At 32.7% G+C, this 27,159-nt stretch overlaps 1 protein-coding gene across 4 annotated transcripts in view; it reads left to right on the forward strand.

The window, feature by feature from the left end:
• The window catches only part of Sap-r (prosaposin), a 213,936-nt gene that overhangs the window by 112,370 nt on the left and 74,407 nt on the right, over positions 1-27,159 (forward strand). For 3 of the 4 annotated variants that reach the window (XR_015038253.1, XM_085806760.1, XM_085806769.1), the window contains exons 2-6: positions 17,677-17,837; positions 19,459-19,530; positions 20,574-20,639; positions 22,054-22,113; positions 25,540-25,599. Coding sequence is in view for 3 of the 4 variants with exons in the window: in XM_085806760.1 (XP_085662886.1) it covers positions 17,677-17,837; positions 19,459-19,530; positions 20,574-20,639; positions 22,054-22,113; positions 25,540-25,599 (419 nt within the window). In the remaining variant the exon portion in view is untranslated. Of the gene's footprint in view, positions 1-9,934; positions 10,119-17,676; positions 17,838-19,458; positions 19,531-20,573; positions 20,640-22,053; positions 22,114-25,539; positions 25,600-27,159 lie in introns of those variants that run through there. The other variant, XM_035355505.2, reaches the window with a different exon arrangement.

Below are 27,159 nucleotides of genomic sequence, written 5' to 3' on the forward strand. Positions count from 1 at the left end.
CAAATATAAAAGCACACGCGCCAAGCAGTTTGCTTTAAATAAATATATGCAGAAACGAGAAGATGCGCTTTTGACAGCAATTCGTTTCGAAAATCGAAAATTTTTCTAAATGTAAGAGATTTGTCGCTTAAATTAATTTTTCATTAAATAAAAAAACAAAATAGAATCGCATATTATTAAAAGAATTTTATTGATAATTCAGATTCTGAAAACAAGAACATTGTTGTTATAAAAAACAAAGAAAAAATAAACAACATATTTCATTCAACGGGGGCCAACTTTGGCGCATGAACTTTTCAACATAAAAATATTTGAAGCATGTTATGGATAAAGGTTTATTTGATTATGGCAAAGTACTCGATGGTTATTTTCCTAAGGTGAAGGATGCCTTCGTTCGAGGACTGCCTAACGGAAATTAGCTTGCATACATGTTACACATATGGAAAACTAAGAATATCATCCTGGCAACCAGCTCGTTTCCCGGGATTCGAACCCCGGACAGAACCACCAGTTGTTCCGTTAGACTCCGCTCAGTCCCTGGTGGGCTGTCCGATAACGGAAAAGTTCAAAATTTCATATTAGAGGAAAAGTAGTAGCAGAGTATAATTCGAAGTTATTGCCATTTCAGCAATGTGAAGAGATTTCAAGAATGTTTAATTATTTTATTTAGCTTATGACAAACTAAATAAAATAATTAAGCATTCTTGGAATCGCTTCTCTTAACATACTGGTAGTTTGACCTGCATTCAAACCCCCGTGAACAAGCTGATTGCATGGGCGTTTTTATGGTTTTAACTTTTTGCAGTGCGAGATTGTTTCCCTTAGAAAATCTGTCACGAAAGCATACCTCCCCTTAGACAGATCGCCTTCACGTGATTAATAATCTAACAAGCCAAACCAAACACAACCCGAGCGAGGACTCGTAGTCAAGGCACGTCATCATGAAAAGCTAAATAAATTGTCTCGTATTCACATTAAACATGCGCAACAAACATTCGCTAAAACTGGTATGCAGACAATCCATTCATCAGGATTTGAACCCGCTTCAAACTATTAGTATTCAACGATTTTACCGCTACTTCGTTGGCGGCCTTTTGTAGTACCTATAAGAAAAATAATCGCAAAGACACAATCATTGCATACCGACGGATGAATTAAGTTCGGAATTTAAAGAATAACTTTCATTCGTGCTATTGCTGTTAGCATTGACATTTGGACAGATGTTAATTTATTTTAAATTCTTTTAATGTAATTAATTTATATCTTTAAATAATTGATCTTCTGACTGTAAATTTTTGTGCGGAGTAGATCTAACCCTTACGTACACTAACTGTTTTAATTAATTTACACTCCATTAATTTTAAGAGATTTTATATCGATAGATTTCTTTCTAAAAATGTTTCAAGGATTACATATTTTTTTTCTTTAGATTTCAAAACATTTTGGATTTAAAGTCTTAATAATAAAATTTTTAAAACAAATATTTCTAGAAATTCCTTCGGCGTATTCATTTATTCCTTTAGTTAAAGCAAGTTTCGAGTAGAATATCTTCCTTTCAACATTCATATAATTTTTATATGTCAGTTCGCCATTTCTACGGAGCATAGAGCCACACATACAAGTACAAAACTCAGGCATGCTGAAAGCACAGTTTTAACATTTAAGGATGTAAAAAGAAGAATATACCATTATAATAACGCGCATTTAAAATACGAAGGCAAACAAGAAAGCTGGTTGCAACATTTTATATTTTTTTCCTGACGAATCAGAAATTGTAATTATTTTTCAATACAAAAATAAAATATTTGATTCTATAACATATAGGCATAAAGGCGTCCTCCGTTACAATTCTTATTTTTTCTTGTTTCTACTAAAATTCGGCAATGTACTATAACAACGTCGGATCCTGTTTGACTTTCATTTGTATAAAGTACCACAAGGCAAACAGTTGTAAAACGATTTATCTTCTTTCGCAAACTTTTAGTCGGCACACAGATAATACATACCTGCTGTCTGACAAAGATATTTCACTCTAAGGACGTTTTCCTAAAGTGCTCTTTTGAAAGAGACTTCACACCCTATTAAGAGCTTTGTGTCAACTGACAGCCGCCTGCAGAAAGGTAGGGGAAGGAAGACCAGATCGCGTCGTCTAAACACGTCTTAAGCAATCTTCGCGAAATTCGGGCTTCGTGTATACACGTCTTAAGCATTTTTCGTGCGATTTGAAATTCGTGTAAAGACGTCTTAAGCATTTTTAAAGAAATTCCAAAAACGTTTAAACACGTCTTAAGCAGTTAAAGGGTTAATAGTCTTTCTGAGCAAACTTTGGACTAAAAAGATGGGGGGGGGGGGTGGGAATGCGAAGTTAGTGAATATTTTAAAAATCTGTAACACGAAGAAATGCTTGAATGAATTTCTAAAGCTTTAAAAAAATTACACTTATTTAAAAAATTTGAGGAAGATACAAGGAGAAAGATTAATTTTTTTTTTTTTTTTTTTTTTTTTTTTTTTTTTAAATTTGACAATAAAATAAAATTTTGGAGGCTAAAGGAACTGAAGCTCACATTGTTCGCTTAATCGAAATGCGATATTTTATACATTTTTATGTTGAATGATATAACTGAAATCAAAAGAAGATTACATGCAACAAAAAGTAGCTAACCAGAACTTATACCAGATATAAGACCCTTTCACTTTAAAATATTCTTTTAATTGGCGAATGATCAAATTCATTTCCTAACATTCAATTTTCAAGGTGACGAGGGGAAACGAGAAGTCGTGTGATCCCTAAAAATTATGAAGATGATATTTTCTATGACCCTAAGCGTCATGGACTAAAAAAAGGATGGTCTTCTTCTTTCCCTACCCCAATTCAAATTTTCATTCTGCCTAGAATTTACACTTATTTGCTCTTGGTTCTCATTCCAGTTTTTACAGCTAAGAGCAAACCCACTGTCGAACTGGAATAAAAACGGAGATATTTTCTCTGGTTTATCCCCAAATTAAAAAATTCTCTATGATTAAGAAATTGTTTTCAGAATTTTTATGTATTAGAAGCTTTTCAAGACTGCTATATTTTCTTTCGCAATTCGGCGATGTGGGGTGGTGGTGGTGGCAGGATTCCCCTCCCCCGGCACTGCCTAAGAATCATTTCTAAGAACATGAACAAAATTTTGACATGTCAACCGAAGGAATTCTATTCCTTCCTTTGTTTCTTTCTGTTGGCTGTGCATTAGCACTGAAGGCGTAATGAGTACGTTTCCTCAAGCACAGAATTAAAGAATCATAAGTCAAAAGATTAACTACGAAATCTTTATTTAATAAAATAGGATAATTTTGCTTAACTTAAGCATAACAAAAAGTAATAATGTTCAAGGACATTAAAATTGAAGTATTCAAAAGAATAACTTACATAGAATCATCATCAGTACTAAATATCAGCAGGCTTACCTATATTATGCAATAAGAAAAATAAACAGGAACATACTTTGCCATCGTACCTGAAAGAGAAGAAAGTACTACTGGATTAGACCTTTGGCCAGGTACAAGTAGCTAGGGTGAAAATCAAGTATACTGCATTGCACACGAGCTTTACTTTCTCTCGCCAATATATACCTTGGCGCACGTTCGTTTCGTATGCCTTTCGAGTTTCATTATGCAAAATACCTAAATTTATGCTAACATTGCCCCTGTTTTGCTAATGAAACTCATACATACCAATTGTAATTCATTCTTGCAAAACTGAAATTTAGCTTTAGGAATTGGTTTAGTCATAATATCTGCAACCATTTCCTCTGTTGAAAGATAAGCAAGTTTTACTATTCCTTTGTTATTCAAGTCGCGTATATGATGAACTTTTGTATCAATATGTTTAGTGCGTGAACTGAATTTTTCAGATTCTACAAGTCTTATAGTAGACTGATTATCTTCAAATACCTTTATCGGTAGAGTTTGGGGTAGATTGAAATCTTCTGTTAATTTTAATAGCCATAAAAGTTCTTGCGTAGCTTGCGATAGTGCAACATATTCAGCTTCTGCTGAGGATAAAGAAAAACAAATTTGTTTTCTTGAAAACCATGAAATACAGTTCCTTCCTAATAAAATAACACTTCCTGATGTAGATTTTCTATCTTCAATATCTTGTCCCTAATCAGCATCTGAATAAACTGTAATATTAGGTTCTTCACTCGACGAAATTTGTAAGGATAGGTTCTTTGTCGTGTTTAAGTATCTAATGATTCTTTTAACAGCATTCCAGTCCTTTTGACGTGGATTATTACACCTTCTGCTGAGTATGTGAGTTGAAGCTGTGATATCTGGTCTTGTGATAGACGATATATACAAAAGACTTCCAATAGCTTGGCGAAATTTATCATTCGAAGTTAGGAGATTTTCTTCCTTGTTTAGGTTATAATAGTTCGTTTCCATTGGTGTGCTAGCGTGTTTCGCTTCTTCAAGTTGAAATTGCTTGACAAGTTGATGTATTTTATTTTTCTGTGATAAGAAATAACTTCCATCTTCCTTGCGATTTATTTCCATGCCTAAGAAATATTTAGCTTCACCAAGATGCGTTATTTGGTAACGTTTCTTTAAATCATTAATTTTTTGAAGAATTAGTCCTTCTTCTGTAGAACTTATTAGGATGTCATCAACATACACTATTAAATTAATTCTTTTATCACGAACCACTTTTGTGAAAAGACACGGATCTGCTTTGCTTTGACTGAACCCCAGATTCTTCAGTGTATTTTCAATTTCTGCATTCCAGCACCTAGCTGCTTGTTTGAGACCATAAATCGACTTCTGTAATTTACAAACTTTATGTCTTTCTTCCGGAACCACGAATCCTTCTGGTTGTTCCATATATATTTCTTCATTTAAGTTGCCGTACAAAAAAGCTGTTTTAACATCTAGTTGATGTACCTTGGCATTATTATACGCTGCCCATGCTAAGAAAACTCTATCGTAGTGTGTTTCACTACTGGTGAAAAAGTTTCATCATAATCACTGCCGTATTTTTGAGTAAATCCTTTGGCTACTAAGTGTGCTTTGTATTTTATATTTTTACCAGTTTCATCATATTTTGTCTTAAACACCCATTTGCTGCCTACTGCATGTTTTCCTGGTGGTAATTCTGTAAGTTTATAGGTTTCATTTTCTTTTAGAGAATGTATTTCTTCTTGCATAGCCTTGATCCAAGCTTCTTGTTCACGTTTTGGTAAGTTTAGAATTTCTTCAAAGCTTTCTGGATCTTTAATTTTAAGTAAGATTGATTCTTCGTCTTCTGCTTTATAAGAGAATCTTTCCGGTGGGACCCCTTTGGTTGATCTGCTAGAAACCCTTCTTTCTACATTTTCTTCACATTTAATTAACTCTTCGGAACTTTTTGAATCTTCTGTAAAATCGCCAAGAGATGTTTCTTCATTATTTTCTTCATCTTCTTGCGAGTTATTGAAGTGAATTAATTCTAAATCTTCAGCATTATTTTCTGCAAGTTTGTCAGGTAAAGACGCGTTTTCTGAAAATTTAACAGTTCTACTTACTATTATTTTTCTTCCACCTACATAAATCCTGTATCCCTTACTTCGTAAATCGTATCCTACGAATATTCCTTCTTCGGCTCTGTTGTCGAATTTACGCCGTTTTTGTTTGTTCACATAATAAAATGCTGTACAGCCAAATACTTGTAAGTGACTTAAGTTTGGTTTTCTACCATTCCACAATTCATATGGTGTTCTAACTGTGGCTTTAGTTGGTAACCTATTTTGAAGATATGCAGCAGTAGCTGCTGCTTCAGCCCAGAATCCTTTTGGTAATTTAGAGTTTATTAGCATAGCTTTTGTCATTTCTATTAAAGAGCGATTTTTCCTTTCTGCGACGCCGTTCTGTGCCGGACAATAAGGAATCGAAGTTTGGTGAAAAATGCCGAGTTTCTTTAAATAATTTTCAGTACTTTCGTTACAGTATTCTGTACCGTTGTCGGATCTGAGAACCTTTATTTTCTTTCTAAATTTATTTGCTGTCGATGCAACATACTGTTTAAGTTTGTCGAATACTTCATCTTTTGAAGTAATAAAATAAATTTGAGTATAACGCGAATAGTCATCAATGAAAGTTACGAAATATCTTTTCCCTCCTAAGCTGTTGACTTCAATTGGCCATAACGCGAATAGTCATCAATGAAAGTTACGAAATATCTTTTCCCTCCTAAGCTGTTGACTTCAATTGGCCCACACACATCTGTGTGCACTAAATCCAGTGGATTTTTAGATCTAAAACTAGTTTTGGGATAAGGTGTTTCAGTTAGTTTCGCTTTTACACAAGTAGAACATTCCACACTATGAGTGCATTTGCCAAGTTTAATGCCGTCTGCCAAATCATTTTTCTCAAGTGTTTTTATGGCATCTATATTTCTGTGGCCTAATCTTTGATGCCATTTTAGTATACAGTTCGTATTTGAACATGAAACATTATTAGCTAAGTATGCTTTCTCATCAATTGGGTTTACGATCAATTTATATAAACCTTGCTGAACGTTGCCGTAGGCTACGAGTATATTGTTACGCTTTATGTAACACTTATTACTATCAAATGTAACAATGCAACCTTTATTGGTAACAGATTGAACAGAAAGTAAATTACTATCTAAACCTGGTACATACAATACATTTTCCAATTTTATTTGTGTAACCTGACCCTTTAAGTTTTGAACTTTAAAATAGCCTTCACCAATACCATAAGAATTTAATTTAGCACCATTGGCTACAGTTACTATTTGTGTATTAGAGTCATTTAACTGAGAGAAAAAATTCTGATCACTCGTCATATGAGTTGAGGCTCCCGAGGCGATAACCCATTCTTGCGTTTGCGTGTTTTCATGTTTATTTTCCACTTTTAGAACTTGATTAAACTGAATCTGTGTATTTTCAGGTTCAATACTTTTAAAATACTTATTTTCTTTAAGTTTTGTTATGTTTTCTACACTTTGCGTATTTGCTATTTGGCATGCATTACTTTTATAATTTTGAGAATAATTTCTTACTTTACTGTTATTTACATCTGTTTTCGGGGAAGTTCTAGCGTTGCGTTTTAAATGAAAACAGTCATTTATCGTATGGTTATTTCTCTTACAATAAGTACAAAATTGTGTAACATACTTTGGTTTATTTTCGCTTTTACTTTTTAAAGCAACTGAATCGTACTTTTGAACTTTCTTAGTTTCCACACGTCTACAATACTCATCTATTAGTTTGTTTTTAACATACTCTAGCGACAATTCAGCTTCCGATTTACTTTCTATTGCAGTTATTAAGGAGTTGTATGAATTTGGTAAAGAACATAGTAGTATTGCTATTAAGTTATTTTCTTTAATTTCTTCACCTATACTACGCAGCTTTTCAGCCAACTCTAGTACTCCTTTGATATGTTCCTGCATTTTAGAACTTTCATTATATCTAATGGAATATAGTTTTCTAAGAAGAAATAACTTATTTGTTAAATTTACACGTTCATGGACACATTTTAACTTCTGCCAAACTTCTTTTGCAGATTTACTATGTAAAACATGGATAATTTGCGAATCCGAAATGTTTAGACATATTAAAGCTTTAGCTTTACGATCATTATTTAACCAAATATCAGTATCAGTTTCCGGATTTTCTTCGAATACAACATCATCTAAACCTTCTTTTATTAGAAGTTGTTTTATTTTAAATTTCCACACTGAATAATTTTCATCTGTTAATTTTTCTATACAAATTGATTCTTTTAGAATAGACTTATTACTTGTTACAATTATTCTTATAAACTTTGTAACTAGTTTTTTTTTCAACAAAGAGTTTTAACACTTTATGCTCCTGGAATCTTACAACATTACAAAATTTCAATTTCTCAGTCTCATAATCTTTTGTTGGCTGTGCATTAGCACTGAAGGCGTAATGAGTACGTTTCCTCAAGCACAGAATTAAAGAATCATAAGTCAAAAGATTAACTACGAAATCTTTATTTAATAAAATAGGATAATTTTGCTTAACTTAAGCATAACAAAAAGTAGTAATGTTCAAGGACATTTAAATTGAAGTATTCAAAAGAATAACTTACATAGAATCATCATCAGTACCAAATATCAGCAGGCTTACCTATATTATGCAATAAGAAAAATAAACAGGAACATACTTTGCCATCGTACCTGAAAGAGAAGAAAGTACTACTGGATTAGACCTTTGGCCAGGTACAAGTAGCTAGGGTGAAAATCAAGTATACTGCATTGCACAGGAGCTTTACTTTCTCTCGCCAATATATACCTTGGCGCACGTTCGTTTCGTATGCCTTTCGAGTTTCATTATGCAAAATACCTAAATTTATGCTAACACTTTCCTTCTAAAATAACCACTTCCACAGAAGTGGATCATTTGGATCCTTGATGGTTATCTTCAAAAAATTCATCATGCATATCTTTTGAGCCGTGTTTTAATTATGAATCTATTTTAGTTATTTCGTATAATTAAGGAGAAGAGTATAAATATCGCTATATTTATTATCCACACAAAAGCAGAGGCATCATGTGTATTGTTAGACCAAAGGGGAGCTCATGGTTTTCATTCTCACTTGTGCGTTGTCTCACTTTTGTGTCTGTATCACTTGTCAGATCAAAAGCAGCTCATATACAGTGGCTTACATTTGTTTTTGGACGTTTTTGCTTTTGAAATTTATTGCTTAGATCTTGTAGTTTTATCCATACTTTTTCCAAGTGTATTGCTTTTTACCCTCTATTTTAAGTCCAATATTATCATCAAAATATTCCTTGCAATAAAATAATTTATTCAAAACGTATTAGTCTGTTACTCACATAATAATTCGGAGACTGGAAACTTTTATTGAGATAGTTTGATAAGTGAAATCAGCGAATTCGCGAGAATTATATAAACACAACATCAGGGAATCATAGACGCTGCATCAGGGAATACATCAGCCAGAGTCGTAGCTAGGGTTTTCAGCGCCCAGGTACAACTGAAGATTTCGCGCCCTCTACTGCTTGCCAAAGATGGAAAACATTTAATTCTAAAATGTCGTAACATCAGTTTGGCGCCCCTTGGATTCTGCGCCCGGGGACAGATGCCCCCCTTGCCCCCTCTAGCTACGCCCCTGATATCAGCGAATGTATTCCCCCAGAAATGAACAAAAATTCGCAGCTGATCATATTTTCCCTTTGATAAGTACCAATAAATGAAAATTAAATCTGTATCTTTAAAAAGATTTATATTACTTTTGCTCCAACTATAGGTTTTATGGCGTGTTATTCGTGTTTGTCTTTAGCGTAAACTCGTATTTGATATGACTAAAATCTTGAAATCTTTGCTGCAAATGCATAATTGAAATGTATTCGCGGGCTGCATAAAATTGCTTCAGGAGCCATCAGTTTACAGACCATTAGTATAAACAACTCTTGAGCTTCAGGTCTATTCAACGTCGCAGAGAACGGTCGGTCATCTTGTCGGTCATTACAATCGCCAAGAATGCATTCTTGCTTTTGTCATGTATCACTTTTCAAACTAAGACGTTAATTGCTTATAACAATAAAAAATATCACGTAGAATATTGTCGTTTCGGACGATAACGTATATCGCTTATAATGCTTATATTATAATATAAGATATACATATATTTTAGAAAATTGTTATAGAAGTTTGAAAACCCTCCAATCAAACTCTAAAATCTTAATGCTTTCAATTTTCTGCTATTATTATCGTTTTATCTTGTTTACCCGATTGCGAGTACTGTAGATTAGATTAAAACGAAATATTGACATCAGCATTCCGTGATAATGACTCTTCCGTTGGATTTGGCGGAAAGCATACCTTTAAACGGAAGTGATTATTCCATTGAAATGTTTAGTAAACCTTGTATGGCAACATAACATGTCACATGATGATCATCTGTTTTGCGATAGTGGGATAACGAAGTGCTGATTATAACAACTACCGATTCTATGTAAAGCGGACCCATTTAAGATATTTTTTACTCAATTAGCTGGACATATTAGTGTTTACTAGATCTGAACAGCTGAATTTATTTTGAAATGAGAGGTGTATTATTTGTGCTTGGTGCACTTCTTTGTGGTATGTGAAAATTTATTTTTCAATTTACCGATCGAAACTGTGTTTATTTTTAGAAAATGCTTTCTCTTCTTAATACACTTAAATTTTACAGTTGTCCCACGTCGTTATTCTATTGTACCTTTGTAGATGAGTGAAAAAAATAAGTTATTAGTTGAAAATAAGTCATGATTTTACTTTTTAAAAAGTGAAAGCAAGGAAACTGCTGGCGTAAAAAATGAAAGTGGGGAAAGTGTTTGTTTTTATTGGACTATAAATATTCAGTTTATAAATTTGTTAGGATTTTTGCTTTTACTGCTTTGATCATTAAAATATCATTGAATATTTAAACTGGTACTCATTTTGTTTGTAATTTTTAATTTCCTGATTTTTGCAGGCCATTTGTTAACACGCTCTAAGTTTGGAACAGGTTTTATGAAACTTGACTTCTCTTTTTTAATTCATGGTGATTACTAAAATTTTTTAAGTGTAATAAGTGAACAAAGATTTTTGGGAATGAAGGGATTAGTGGAAGAAAAAATTCCTTGAAAAGATGTATTTAAATATAGGCAGATGGTGTATGTAAAAGAAAAATTGTTTATCATATAACTTATATTTCTAACCATTTAAATCCTGATTTGAAAGTGAACGCTAAATATTGAATTGCTGAAAAAGCATATGTTGAATTAATGTTTTTGCATCTGTCGCTGTTAATTGAAATCAAAATAGACTTCTAGTGGCTTCTGAAGGAATAGAAATTTCTGTCAATACGAGTTATTAAAAGTGACATAAAGAACTCACCAAATTTTCTTGGATTTTACCTTGCTTTTTAATTTAATTATTAGTAGGAAGTAAAATAGTTACACTAGGCTGAAATAATAAGAAAAATGAAGGGAGAATTAAAGCAAATAATGAATACAATAAAAAAAGTATGCATAAAATTTTAATATTTAATTAGATGATAATTTTCTTAATTCATTTTGACAGTGATTTAATATATTTATTGGTTATTGTGGTGCCATTGTTTCAGATTTTTCTGACATGACAGTTTGAAGTTTGCTTTTGGAAAAATATGTGTTTTTATAATCTTTTTCCATTTTGTCAGCTTTCTGTATAGGATTTAGATATAACCCCACCAATATCTGAGTGGTTAAATATATTAATGAAATTATTGAGACAGTGATTATTCACCCAACTTCATGATAAAACTGATGATAGTTTTGAACCAGGCATATATGAAATTCATTGTTGATGTAAAACTTGTCCTGCAAATTTGTGGAAATTTATAACTGAACCTTCTGCCAATTCATGTCCTTAAACCTTTAACTTGAAGTAAATATAAATTTCATCTCTTGCATCTTGTGTTAGAACATTTATTACCAAGACAGTGTTTTGAAACCTGTCCTACTTCTTAAGTGGTTTCTCATTTATTGTGAATGTGTAAATAAATATGTTTGTTTATAATGTCAAGATCTTGGAATGAAAGGAAAAGGTTTTGTTAATTATGGAAGCATGTAGAAAATTAAAAACTTTATATTTACTTCTGGCTAATTGTTTTGATTAATTATTTGTCCATCTGTCTATGAGTTCTTGTGTATTGCGATAATTTTTTTTTCTAAAAAGCACAAATATGTAGTTTTCTTGAATAATATTATAGGAGGGAAATGAATATTTTGTAATATTCAGTATTCTACACATGTTTTAATATAAAAAAATGTTCAAGTAAGTTCATTGGATGAAATTACATTTTCTACTTTTCAGCCAAAATATATTTGGCGGAGAAGAATTTAATATCCATCATAACTATTTATCTCTCTCACATTAAATTTCTGCTGCAATATTTAATCTCATAACTCTTTAACAAGTTTAAATTTTTTCCATTAAAAAACTTCTAAAACCTTTTAATATTTTCATTTTTTTTTTTTTTTAAACCAAACACTTGTAAACATGGCTTGTATGGCCAAACACTTGTAACTTTGTGTAAAGTACAGAATGGCCGACTTTTTTGTTTGGCACTTTTTACAAGAGTAAGAAGAATTGGATTTTTGTCAATTTTCTTTGACTTTTTAAGTGAAAATAGGTCGACGTGTACATGGCTAAAGTCAAGGGAGTGTGCAATGCCATTTTTGTGCAATTCTGCGATGTTTTTTTAAGTGAAAATAGGTCGATGTGTGTACATGGATACCAAGTATGTGCAATTCTTAAAAACATGCCAAGCAGTGGGTGATTGTGCATTTTTTCCTGTAACTTCAGTGTGTTCAACAAGAATGGCTGAACCACAGGAGGCAATTGGTATTAACCCGTGAGAGGGAAGCAGAGAACACACACCAACAACCAAGCTTTGTGCGGGATTTGAATGTGCATAGAGGAGTTCTGACTAGTCAGCTTCCGTTAATCTCTAGACTGTTTCTCAACCTGTTTTGCTCTATGCAAACTTTTCACCATTGCTAGAAGATCATTCCCTTACAATCTCTATCCCACAATTCGAAGAAAAAAATTGTTTACTTAGATTTAAATTGTTTTTTAACATGTTTTATGAGTTAAACAGCACAAAGTATAAAAATTGTTTATAAGTACCAAACTTGAGTAAAAATATATATTATATTCATAAACAGGGCTCAAAATTATAACAAAAAATTCTCTGAACTGCTTTGTCTTCATCCAGCTTATGCTTCAGGCACTCTTTGGCTGCAATTATAATGCTTATGAATGTTTTCATTTCAAAAACCAAATGTCTTTATGGCTAAAAGTCTATTGGTGAAAATCTATTGAGTTTAATCATTTAAGGTCATTGAATGTCACATTGTCTATGCATGTACTGAGATCAGTCTTAATGAGATTCATTAGGTTGAAACCTCATTCACAAGATGCTGTGGAAGATGGCAAAACTGCAGCTATTGACAGCTTTTTTTTTTTTATTTTGAAATGACAGATAGCCTTTGAAATTATTCTACAAAGTCACAATTTTATCCTTTCTGTAACTAACCGTATTGTCCACATGAAAGTGTCAAAGACAGCTCTTGCCTTTAAAACACCCACATTCCAGCCTAGGAAACAGCTCTTAAGATTCTTTATTCTATGTGAGAGTATTTTAAGCTTTTCTGAATAAAAAATTTGACGATCAATATTTGTAAGCTGTATGTTTCTAAACTTACCACTAATCTTAGTTGAATTGACAAGCTGGTGTTCATATGTGCCTGATTTAGATCCTGAATCATTCAACTCTTCAGATTGCCCTATTAATACGAACCTTGCTTAAAATCATGATCTCTGCTTGAAAAATCAGAGAAAGTTCCTTGAAGCCCTCTATCAATATAAATAAAAAGAAAACAAAAATATGAAATGAGTTGAAAGAAAAGAAATGAATGTAAAAGAAATATTGTATGAATATGAAAAGAAAATCTAGCAAGATCTGTAACGTTAAGACAAATTGAAAGTTTTCCTCTGTCCAGAGCAGCATCTTTTTCCTTTTCATTTGACACTTTTAAATGAACAACCACTACATCATAATTGTTTTAACAGAGCAAGGAGTGTTAATTTTGCTTGATACCCATCTAATTTGATGTAAATATTTGAATTTCAGAAGTTTTAATTGCAATAGCTGATTAACTTAATCTATTTTCATTAGTCTTTTTGGAGAACTGTAAAATTTATGCAGTTTCTTAAAAATATTTTTCACTTCATTAAGATATTTTATGTCTTTTTTACCTCTTATGAACCTCACATATATTATTAGTTCTTCCTCTGTGTATTTATCATTTGATGCATCCAAAAGAATGCTAAACAGGGCTATAATCTAAAATTTCTGCAGTAACCTCCTTATGGATGATAACAGCTGCAATATGAGAAATTAATTCCTATGTCATTTGTCATTTTGATATTTGCCGACTTCAGATTTATTAAGCAGCTTAACCAAATCTTTAAAATCATAAAATGGCTTATTGTACTTTGCAATATAATAAGCTGTGTTTAATAATCTGCGTAAGTGCTGAAATAAGTATTTCATTCATTTTTCTTATAATAAGCTGTTTTTAATAATCTTTGTAAGTGCTGAAATAGTTCTTTCATTCATTTTTCTTTGGTGTGCTGCTGCTGATGTAGACTCTGGAGTTTCTACAGCTGTATTTTTAAACAAGAAATCTTTGTGATTGAGTTTTTGATTTGAATGGTCCACTGAAACCTTGCACAACCCGAGAGCATTTATTTACTGTTTCCAAGTACTCTGCACACATTCTGCATCGAGCGATACCATTTTCATATAGCCACTGAAATTCATCATTCCACTGCTTTCTGAATTGCCTCTTTTTTTAACCCGTTTTAGCACCATCACAGTCACTATCGGTATAACTCCTTTACATTTAATTTGTTCCCTTAACACAGTCTGTTTAGATGATTTACAGCCATATCACACAGAATACTCATGTGGCAAATTTGTTTTCTTGAAAAATAACAAGAACGCTTTTTTGATTTCTTGAGGCCTGATTCACAGTGGAGAAAAATTTGCATGAAGTCATTAGCAAGTACGCTTATCACAACATGGTCAGTGAAGTATCATGTGGTATATCAGTCATAATGACCATGTTGGAAGTTTACACACATGTACATTTCAGCATTTGTATCGTGTAGCAAAATACACAAATGCAATTTCAGTAAATGGCTACTTCAAGATTCGATAAGGTATTTTAGAATTTTATAAAATACTTCGCAGTAACGAGCTCAAAACAATGGAATGGCAAAGTAACCTTTTTGTATGTTTCCAACTACAGTACAAAGTCCGTAATTCGCACTTGTCGGAACTTCCGCGATTCCAGATTAGGGATTTTTTCGTATTATAGATCATCAATTTAAATCTGGTAAGATGGCATGCAGAAATTATGCAATTAAAAATATGAAACCGTAATTTATAAAATAAAGAGCAATTATGATTTAAAGGGTATCGAAATTTTCAAAAAAAAAAAAAGCTTAATATTTATTTATTTACTTTATTAAACATTTCTTTCAATGTAAGTTGTTTAAGTTGCTTCATTTTTTGTGCTAATACTTTCTCTTTAATTCTATAAACAGACATAGTTTCTTGTTCAGTTACAAAGTTCCACTGTTCAAGTCCTGTAATTGTGTCAAGAATACTGACTAACGTGCCAATCGAAATTTTTTCGTTTTCAATAACGTTCTCTGTTACTTTCTTCACTATCGGAAGCGCGCATGGGTAAACGCTTTATTGGCTTTACTGCATCAAACATGCATGCGTAAACGCATTATGCACATGTGTAAGTTTGTGGCTTTGAAATCATGAAAATAAATCATGGGAAGTATTAACCATGCAATTTCCAAGGTTATCATATCCCACTCAGTTTCTTAGTTGCAAATGCTGACCTGGTGACTGTTATTTCGAGGCCTTGCTCATAAACTAAATAATTAACAATTAAATTAAATCTGATAACATTCCCCCTGTAACTATGAAATCTTCCCTAGCTGAGAACTCCTGCTTTAAACTGTACACAGCAGTTTTCTAAACACAGTGCAATAAAAAGTTTGCTTAGTTCTTTTCAAAGAAATAATTTGTCTTGTAATAACAGATATAGAATATATGTAGCCATAATGCTTTGTTCCCAGTATTGTGTCATTTATTCCTATTTGCAACATTAAATCCTGCATAAAATTTAATTAAATGCCATTTAATGATTTGAGATGCTTTGTAATAGATTTACCCTTTTTAAAATATAAAATGATCAGTTTCTTAGATTTAGCCATGTTTGCAAAAATTTGCTAAATTTAGAATGTTTTAATCATGAGTTTTGTAAACCATGATTCTGTCTTATCAGCCTCAATACGAATTTAGCAACAGTGTGATGCATTTTCATATTAAATGTGAGGATTTCTTTGACATTCCAAATGACTCCTGACGATGTCAGCAATTTTCTTCATGGTTGTTCACCAGTTCTGACACCCAAGGCATCGGATTTCTTTGACTTTCACCCCGATTCCTCATTGTCCTGTAGTAACATTCTATCCTTATTCAAGAGAGTGTCCTATTTGAAATACGAGGGCTATCCAGAAAGTAGATTACGTTTTGGAATAAAAAAATAAACAAAGTATAGGAAACAAATTTTATTATATACAGATGAAAGCCACACTCAAATACTACTTTTCTACATAGTCACCATACAAATTAAGGCATTTATCGTAGCGATGTACGAGCTTGGAAATTCCTTCGTCGAAAAATTCGGCCGCCTGCGCCTTCAACCACTTCGTTACCTCTTCTTGCCTTCCATCTTGCACAAAACTTGTGGTAACCAAGCTTTTCGCTGATGATTTCGTGCAACAAACTTCGCGAAATTTGTGGAAAACTCAAAGAAAGTTCCGTTATTGTGAAATTTCGATTTTCACGGACTTTAGCATCGACTTTTTCGAGAAGTTCGGCGGTCACTATGCTGGGTCTCCCACTTCGATCTTCGTCGTGAACATTGGTTCGGCCATTTTGAAATCTTATGACCCACTGACGCACTCCACCTTCAGTGATAATGTTGTCCCCATACACTTCACGAAGCTGCCGATAGATTTCTATCGGTTTACAGTTTTTTGCAGTCAGAAACCTTATTACTGAGCGCACCTCGCAGGATTTTCAATTAACGCAGACATTTCAAACCGTCACAGTATCTGAACGGGGCACAGCACGAACCTCTCACTAGCACGGCTAGATGCAGACTGCTGCGCAACGCTCTGACCCCAAGATGTCCGCGCTAGCCCCGCCCCTAGCGGACACAGACGGAAACGTAATCTACTTCCTGGATGGCCCTCGTACCTTGTTGACTTTTTTTTTTTTTTTTTTTCCCATTTCTATATGTTTGTTGAAGCATTTCAAGTACCTTTGTTGCTATTTTTTTAAGTTGCATAAAATTATTATAATAATTAATATCTTGATAGTTTATTTATACAGATTATTATCAGCATTTACTCTTTGGCCCACTTTGAAATCTTGTATTAAACCTGCAAATGATGTGGTTGCCAGAGCATGCTTAATGACAAGTACTGATGTAGATTATATATTACAACTTTGCGTATTCATTCATTGATAATAAACAAAAAATATTTAAAAAATTCTGCAGAGCTTCAGTATAATTAAATTTTTACAAGTATTGAAGTCAGTTTCTAGTGTATTAATTTCAGTATCTTTAATTTCTAGTATTAGCATTTAAAAATTATTGGAAGTAGTTTTTAGTGGAACTTGCTTCATGAATTGTAGTGCATAGTATTTAAAAGAAAATACGTATTTCACACTAAAACAAGCTATTAAAGATGAAAGAAAGAGAAAGGAGAGTTTGTTCCATGATTGATTGATATTATCTGTAAGAAAGCTAGAATAAATGAACATGAATATTGCAAATTAAAAATGAGATACCTATATCACATATGTGCAAATCACCCACAAGTGTTGTTCATTCAACATATGGATAATTAAAATTTTTGTTATTTTATGCCAGTATGTGGCAAAGTTGAAAACCTATTCTTTTTAAATACTTCTAGGTTTCTTATACTGAAAAGACAATTTTATAAAAAGAATTTTCCCTTTTTCTTCCTATAGCATCAGCAGTTTCAGCCTTTCCCAAACCTAGGAAGGAGGTTCCTCAACAGTGTGCTGACCCCACATTTGCATGTCAAGATCTGGAAAATGCTAGGTTGTGTGATGTTGTAAAATCATGTGTTCATGATATTTGGGCTACAATGAGTGCCCCTGATGATAATGTAAGTAAATTTTTTTTTTTTTTAAATATATGGAAAAGGAATCACGTTTTTTTCCCTTTATTTGCTATTATGTAAATAATAGGGAGACCGGAAAGTAATGTCGCTTTCTTACATTAAATTCAAACAAATAAATTTGTAACAAGTTTTTATTTTTAATCAATAATATAATCACCCTTGTTATCAGCAATCTTTTGCCATCTAGTATGCCGATTTCAATCCCAGACCAATAAAAATCAATTGGTTTTTGACTAAAATATCTCGAGATGGCATTTTGGACATCATCCAAATTTTCAAATTTTTTGTCACTAAGAAAATGTTGTAGGAATCGGAATAAATGGAAATCCGAGGGTGTGATATTGAGCGAATATAGTGGGTGAGGCGGTATCTCCCACCCCAATTCATTATATTTTCCCAGCGTTCGTCTTGCACAATGCGATCTTGCATTGCCATGTTGCAGAATGACGCTTTTTTCGTTTGCAATCGCCAGATATTTAAGATTGGTTCACTAGATCCAATTGTTCACAATAAAGGTCTATATTAATAGTTTTTTCAGGTTTCAGCTATTCAAAATGAAGAATTCCGCGAATACTCCATCAAACACCCAGAAGCGCCTTTTCGGGATGTAAACCTTTAGTAGCCCCTATTAAAACTGCCTTTTGAGTTTTGGATTATCATATAGGACTTATTTTTTTGTCTTCACTAATCAAACAATCAAAAAACGGTTCTGTATGGTGCCGTTGAAGCAATACTTTGCATGTGATGGATAGGTTAGCTTTGTTCTTTTCGGACAGATTATGGGGGACTCAAAAACCTGCTTTGCTTATTTTTTCATTCTGCTTTAAATGCTCCTGGATGGTCGACCAAGGTTGGTTAAGAGCGTTTGACATGGATTTGCTTCCACTTCTGCCCTTAACATGTTGTTGTCGACATACACAGAAACGAAATTACTTTCCAGTCCCCCTATTATTTTATAGCACATCAGTATTAAAGTCATATTATCCTGCAACTCAATTGTGATATCTTCAGTGAAGAAAATAGAAAAAGGCTCTGAACCACTCTCAGACAGTAAGCACATCAGTATTAAAGTCATATTATCCTGCAACTCAATTGTGATATCTTCAGTGAAGAAAATAGAAAAAGGCTCAGAACCACTCTCAGACAGTAATACTACTTTTTGTAATAATTTGTAACTTTTAACTTAACCCTGTGGCAAAATAATTGATTTTTATCAAAATTGAAATAGCAATCAAAGCAGCCAGTGGATGGGAAACTGACCACCTGCCTTTGATTTCTATGTTTATTTATGTTTTCTGCAATTTTTTATTTCAAAAATTAAATATAAATAAATGATAATATAATAAATTTGAAAGAAAGTGTTTTTTTTTATTTATTTAGTAAATGTTTTTTTTTTTGGTTTGGCGCAATTGGCGCCGTCTCTTGTGGTCAATGGGATTTTCCATAAGTACCTTATAAGCTTGTTATATTTGTTTATGTAAGTATCATACATTTTCAGATTATTGTAATTATTAAATACAAGCTTTCACTGAAGCCTTTATCGAATATGCAGGCTTTTAGCATCTCTGTTTTGTATTGATGCTTGTAACTGTTATTTTTTTAACAGGATGAAATCTGTGATATCTGCAAAGAAATGGTAAAAGAAGCCAGGGACCAACTACTTAGCAATATGACTCAGGTAAAGTTACGTTCATTCTTCTGTTGTTTTTTTTTCCCTCAAATATCTTTCATATTCTAGGGATAATAAAAACAAATGAATAAATATTTTTTTATATGTTTCTTCGATGCATTCCATTTTTTTAGAAAGCATAGTATAACCTTGATTTTTGTCTGTAAGTTTTGGGAACATTGTTATGATGATTAAAAGTAGTTTAGTAATAAGAACTCATTGTAGTTCCAGTGTCAGAAATGAGCAGTCAATCACAAAACTTGATTTGTACCATAATTAGTTTGTGTAATATGGATTGATCATGTTATAGATCCTTAGCTTGTGGAGTAAAAATAAAATATTTATAATAAAGCCAAAATTATTTCTAATCAAACAAAACATGATAAATACGACAGATCTTTAATTTTCTTAAAGTGTTTCTCTTCCCTTCGAAATGCAGTGTACTGTCTCGGGTAACAAAATGATTCCTTATTATTTAAAGTAAAATATGGTTATATTAACAGTATGCAGTTGATATCGCAGGTTGTTTAAACATTTCGCTAAACACATAAATTAGTTTATGGTAACTGCCTTTCCAAATTAAGAATTGTACTTCTATGAAGAGCATGATATTCTGTGACTGCTAAACATTTACAGTATTTTTAATGGGAAATTTAGTACTATAAAAACTATTTTATAAACAGCATTTTGACATTTCATTGCTGATGTAATGACAGAACAAACACATTTTAATGTCTTGTTAGATTACAGGCACATAGTTGTATATCCTCTTTTAAATTACAATTTTGCTTTTGAATTCATATTAATTTTTGTATTCCCCCCTTTTTGTTTGGTGTGTCTATTGTGTGCATTGGTTTGTCCATGGGCAGATGTTACAGAAATGAAATTTGTTCATTACATTCATTCATGAGAAATATGCGAATTCATTATGCGAGAAAAGTAAAGGATAATCAAATCTCGGCTGTACTTCGTTTTATCATGATATTTTATATTCAGATTGATTATTAAATAAAAATGTTTCTCCTGTGCTTTGATATTTATTACTGTTTTAGGAAGAAATTAAAGAAGTATTTGAAGGAAGTTGTAAATTGTTACCAGTTAAGCTTGTTGCTGATGCTGTAAGTTTTATCTTATTTTTGAAATAGTTTATGCATGCCATATTTAGCTTTAATACGAGGGGGAGTCAAATGAAAACCATAATTACTTTTTTAAATATTATTTATTGGTCACTTGGAAATAAATCACTTTTCAACATAGTCCCCTCCTCGTTCAATGCAAGTCCGCCAGCACTTCGGAAGAGCCTGAATACTCGCAGAAAAAAGTATTTTGGGTGATGGCGCAACCAATCGTGCACCGCGTTGCGTACCTCTTCATCGGAGTGAACCTTCCTGCCGTTGCTTCTTTGAGCGGACCAAACAGATGAAAATCGCTTGGTGCAAGGTCTGGCGAGTAAGGGGGGTGTGGGAGGTACTCAAATTTTAGGTCTGTGATGGTCGCTACCATTGCACGTGCCGTATGGGGCCGTGCATTGTCGTGTTGCAGCAGCACACTGGCTGACAGCAATCCACGTCGTTTCGTTTTGATGGCAGGCCGGAGATGAATTTTTAGGAGGTCCGAGTACTTGTCACAGAGGTTCCTCGTGGCGTGTAGTGTTCCAAGATGATGCTCTTTTCGTCCCAAAAGAGGGTCAGCATAACCTTCCCTGCAGATGGCTGTGTCCGAAAATTTTTGGGTTTCGGTGATGAGGAGTGGTGCCACTCCTTGCTCGCTCGCTTTGTTTCAGGCTGATGGTAATGCACCCATGTTTCATCACCAGTGACAATTCGTGACAGGAAGGCATTACCGTCACGTCCAGCACGCCACAAAAGGACTTCGCACGCATCAACACATCACTGTTTCAGTTCAGGCGTCAGATGTCGGGGCACCCATCTTGCAGACACCTTATGAAACTGGAGAACATCATGCACAATGTGATGTGCCGATCCATGACTCATGTGTACACATGCTGCAATTTCGTCTATTGTCACACGGCGGTTTTCCAAAACGATGGCTTCAACGGCCGAAATGGTCTCTGGAGTCACTACGCGCCGAGCCTCTCCGGGGCGTGGAGCATCGCCCACGGACGTAACACCATTTGCAAATTTCTGGCATCATTCATAGATTTGTGGCTGTGACAAACACGCATCTCCATACTGAACCTGCATTCGCCTAAAAATGTCAATCGGTTTCACACCTTCACTTCGCAAAAACCGAATCACAGAACGCTGCTCCTCGCTGGTGCATGTGGCTAGTGGGGCTGCCATTTTGGAACTGTTGTGCAGTTTTTTGTGCATCTGCCGGCTGCTGCCACCTAGGAGACATCCGGCATACTATCGCAAACAGGCATGCCAACTTACAGCTCACTGGCGCCGTATGCGGATTTTTATTTCTACTTTTATGGTTTTCAGTTGACTCTACTACGTATTTAAGAATTATATGCAAATTCTAAAATATGAGTTAGTTTTTTTTTTTTTTTTTTTTTTTTTTTTTTAGTGCATCAAAATTGTTGATGAAATAATCCCTGAACTTGTTGAAATGTTAGCCTCACGCATGGTAAGTAAATTAATGGTTTAGAAATTTAGAATTTTATGCATATATTATCTCATATAATCTGATATCAATACTGTAGTGCATAACAAATTTTTAATAATGATTAAGGTAAAACAAGTTTATTACGATCTTGCAAATTAGTGTATATGCTTCAGTATAATACATTAAATTACAATTTGCAACATCTTTACAGTATATTTGGTGGTTGACAGGAGGTCTTGTATTAGCAAATAATACCAATGCTTGAAACACTATTATAGATTAATTGTGAACTTTTATAAAGTAAAAGCATCAGATTAAATGCTGGTTCAGAATGAATTAAACTGCATATAAAAACATGTAAATTTGTTTATTTAGTTTATTCATTTTAAACAAAGAATGTTCAATGTATAGATGTTTAGGAACAAAATTTTTAAAAAACGTTCTTAAAAGCAAATGTTATTTTATTAGACATTTCATTTCTCAGATAGTCTGGGATGTCAGTGTGAGCTGTAAGGTATCACATTCCCATATGCCTAAAAAATAGTGGTTGATCTTTGGATTATGGTAACTTGGCGATTTTTTGGAGAAAATTTGGCGACCAACTCTACTACAGCAACCCTCTATTTTTTTTTTTCCGCCGCCATTTTGTCTTCATTTTTATCTAACAAAACTACTTAATCATGACAAATATTCACTGCAAAATTGGGAAAAAGTGCACAATCGGAAACTCCTTGCACGTTTTTCACAATAACACATACACATAAACCATGCACACGTCGACTTATTTTTACTTAAAGAAACATCCCAGAATTGCACAAAAATGGCATTGCGCACACTCTTCACTATATCCATGTACACTGCTCTTTTCTCATAAATTAGAAAAATTGCACGAAAATGCATGACAATTTTCTGAATCTTTAAACCCGGTAAAAAGAACATATATGAAATTACCTTATCGCGAAAAAGTATATACCCTTTCCAAATATGAACATTTCCACGTATAAAATAAATAAAATATCTAAAAACTTTTACCTCTAAATTATCTATTATATTATAAACGTCACCAACGAATTCATACCGCAAACATTACAAATACTTAGTGTCAAATATTTAAATTATTTCCATGCACGTTTACTTCAACTAAAAACGTATACCAAATTCCTACAAACATAAAATTCACAAAATAACTATCATTTAATTAAAATATCACTAAACCATGTACACGTCGACTTATTTTTACTTAAAAAAACATCCCAGAATTGCACAAAAATGGCATTGCGCACACTCTTCACTATATCCATGTACACTGCTTTTTTCTCATAAATTAGAAAAATTTCACGAAAATGCATGAGAATACTCAGCGACTACTACTTAAACATATTCCAAAATACTACAAACATATAACTCACAAAATCACGAGCATTAAATTAAAATATAATTAAATTAAAAAACACTACTTAAAATATAAATAAGCACATACATTAAATTAATAAAAATTAGATTACAATCCTAATTACTTTAAACTAAATCATTGCTAATAACAATTTTCAAATAATACCATTTTAATTTATTTACTCCTTACATTTAGAACAATGCATAAAAATAATATCCTCAAATGATTAAAAATACTAACTTACCTAATCTTCTTCAGAATCTTCATTACGTCGCTGCAGTACTACTGCAAATTTCTAAATCCTAAATCCTGTAGTCAACTGGAAGTCTATTCACCAAGTAATAAGAAATTAATAAAATTTCACCTATACTCAAACTACTTTCAGCAAACTACGTACCCTTCTTTACACTCCTTTTCACAAAATGTCCATTTTCACCATATTTCTTGCACAGCCATTTAAACTTCTAATATCCTTCCTTTCACACAATTTCAACTTATTATTATCAGATAAACGCATTAAAAATTTAGAATTCACTTTACATAGCGCCATGCAATCCGAAAATTAATCTACACTATTTCACACAACACACGATGAAGCTTTTCCAAATTAACCCCCTTTTCCGATTAAAGAACTGTAATTCATCCATTAATGTCACGTTTCACACAACACAGAATATAGCTAAATACGAAATTTCCAGATTTCCCCCCTTTTCCGATTAAACAACTGTAATTCGTCCATTAATGTCACGTTTCACACAACACAGAATATAGCTAAATACGAAATTTCCAGATTTCCCCCCTTTTCCGATTAAACAACCGTAATTAGTCCATTAATGTCACATGACATATCTCATGATCTCTCATTTCCCTCACACAAAATAATGCATAATCGGAAGTGAGTGCTTCTCACATTATTACCAAAGTCCTAGGTAGTAACCTTTATCGCCTCAAAATGTCGCCAAACTACCAGTTACCATATTCCAAAGATCAGCCAAAATAGTTAATGTTTGTGAATGTAAAGTTTTATTGCTTTAACAATCTGTATCCAGTTAGCAAAAATTTTACTTCAATATAATTTTAATTCTTTTATTTGCCATTTTTATATGACATTATCTGTTTTGTTGAATGATTATATGTTAGGAAAAACTTCCGTTATCTATTGAATTACAAAATAATAACTGAGAAATCTTAGAATCATAATTAAATACGATTTAGATCTTTATTACTGTAGTTAGCTGAAGTTATTAAGGTTGCAATTTTTTTTGTATAGATATTAATATATTACAAGTTAATATTTTTGTTGCTGTTACTGTATGGCTGTATCTTGCTAATTTGTCAATTTATAGAACAGAATACTATCGAAAATTCTATGAAGTGAATCTTCTGGTTTATATGCATATAGTCTTGCAAATGCTTAATGATAAATGTAACGTATATGCCGGCGTATAAGACACACTCCATTTTTTATACATATTTTTGAAGGATAAAACTTTATTACTGATCATTATAATTCTGCCAAGTTCTTATCATTTTCTCAGTTGGGAGAAGCTCAAAATGTCTCTGCAGCACTGTTCCCATGTTCTTTAGCATACGCAATCACACATAGCTTGTATGCTATGTTATAGCAATGCCGATGTTGTTTTTGAGCTATAACTTGCGAACAAATTTAAACAATAGAAATTTCACACACTTAAAAGTCATAAACAAAAATTGGAAAGTTTAAAAACGAAACCAACTGTGATCGTTGATTACAGCACATGAGCATTCACGGAACTCTACGTAATTGTAATATTCCCACACTCTGCAAGGAAACAAGAAAAAAATTGCATAACTCTGAATAGAGGAAATTTCCAGAAATGAATGTAATCAAAAACTGAGTATCGAAGTATAAGACGCACCCCGTTTTTCAGACCTATTTCCAAAGGAAAAAGGTGGATCTTATATGCTGACAAATATGGTAATTAGTACATTCATTTAAAGTCTTAATTTTTTATTTAAAAAATATGTAATTGTAGCTTTTAAAATCTTTGTTATTTAATAAATTTATCTTTTAGGACCCTAATATGGTCTGCACAGTCTCTGGTTTATGCAATATGGCTCACTTACCAGTAGAAGTATGTATTTATAGTGTAAATTTCCAACCTTTTTTGGGGGGAGGGGGATACTGGATAAATGCATTAATATTTTGTAATTCAGAGCCTCTCAGTTTCCTTTCTCTCTCTCTTTTTTTTTCCGTGCCCTTATTTGACTGCACAAATTATTTCATATCCTATTCCACATATGATTAAAAATGTGCTTTATCAAAAATTGCTACATGTGATAAATTACATGGAGTTTATTAAAACCTTATAAAAAACTAAATTAAAAAATTAGTAAACAAGAGCAACATTTTATATTATGTAAGCTTTATAAAGAAATATAATTTCTAAATCTTTATTAAAAAATTTTAGTTATCTAATTCATGAAAGTATGAGGGAGTACTTCAGAATAGCTAGAATTAATCTAAGGCAATTATATTATTCTTTTCGCACTTAACATATTTTAGTACTTTTCAAAGTTTGAGTACATTTTCCCCAACATTTTTTCCTCTACTGGGAGCATGCAAAACAGTTTTAGAACTTTTATCACAGAATAATATTCAAAGGCAAGTTATCATATTTTCTTTCACTTTATCCGTGCTACTGAATTACTTTTTGAGAGCTCTTTTTATTTGTGGAGAAGAAAAAAAGTCACACTAAACAACATTAGTGTGAGTATGATATTAGGTGAGTACCGTGTGTATGACATTAGCACCATATGGTTCATACTTAAGAATTGTTGCACAGAGAGAATATTTTCAGAAAGCTGGTGAACGGTGTTTCAACAATCTGTATTGGTAGCCCACCATGCTTTCTGAATCTTTTCCCATGTTTCTGCTCATGTATTCAAGTTGTAGCAGTTGTCGTTTGCCATTTTGCAATCTAGGAAATCATTTGTATACTTGGGATTTACACAAAGTATTATTTTTAAAAATTTGCCAAAGCATAGCAATGGTTTCAGCTTTAGCTCAATAAATAAATAAATAATAGTTATCATATGTGGCCTTTTTTTCTTTGTGGTTCCACATCAAAAAAGTGGTATAATGTTCTCAACAGGGATATAGCCAAAACAGGTTACATTCTGCTCAGATTGATGATACATGGCAAATGGGCACAGGAAATTGAAAGATAGTAAAACTAAACTCTATGATCAACAAACTGCTTATTAGCATTATTGTCATTTTGATTATATTTGGGTATCCTTACATAAATAAAAATTTTGGAAGTTACAAATCATAATTTGAAAATCTCTTGTAAAATCGTCCAGTTTTTATAGTTTAGCGATATCTTTGATAATGCATAGATTAATTATTCTTTTTTAATAATTAATAAATAAAGATGCTTTTTGTGGCTGATTTAATTCTTAATGAATGAGGAAGTTTTGTTACATATTCAGACAGTTAAGAATAATATATAATATATTGTGTAAGAATTCTTATGCATTATATAATTTCCTAAATGTGTTTTAAAGGATATTAAAGATGTAGCTGTGTACATGTTAGCTCTGTGTATATAAAATAAATATAGTACAGTGCAAAGTCCAAAATCCAGACGTCCATTATCCAGAATGATCTAAAATCTGGACCTCAAAGCCAC

This window comes from Stegodyphus dumicola, chromosome 1 (genome assembly GCF_044657685.1).
Source record: "Stegodyphus dumicola isolate Sdum_Otavi_A_Nest chromosome 1, ASM4465768v1".
NCBI classification, from domain to species: Eukaryota; Metazoa; Arthropoda; class Arachnida; order Araneae; family Eresidae; genus Stegodyphus; species Stegodyphus dumicola.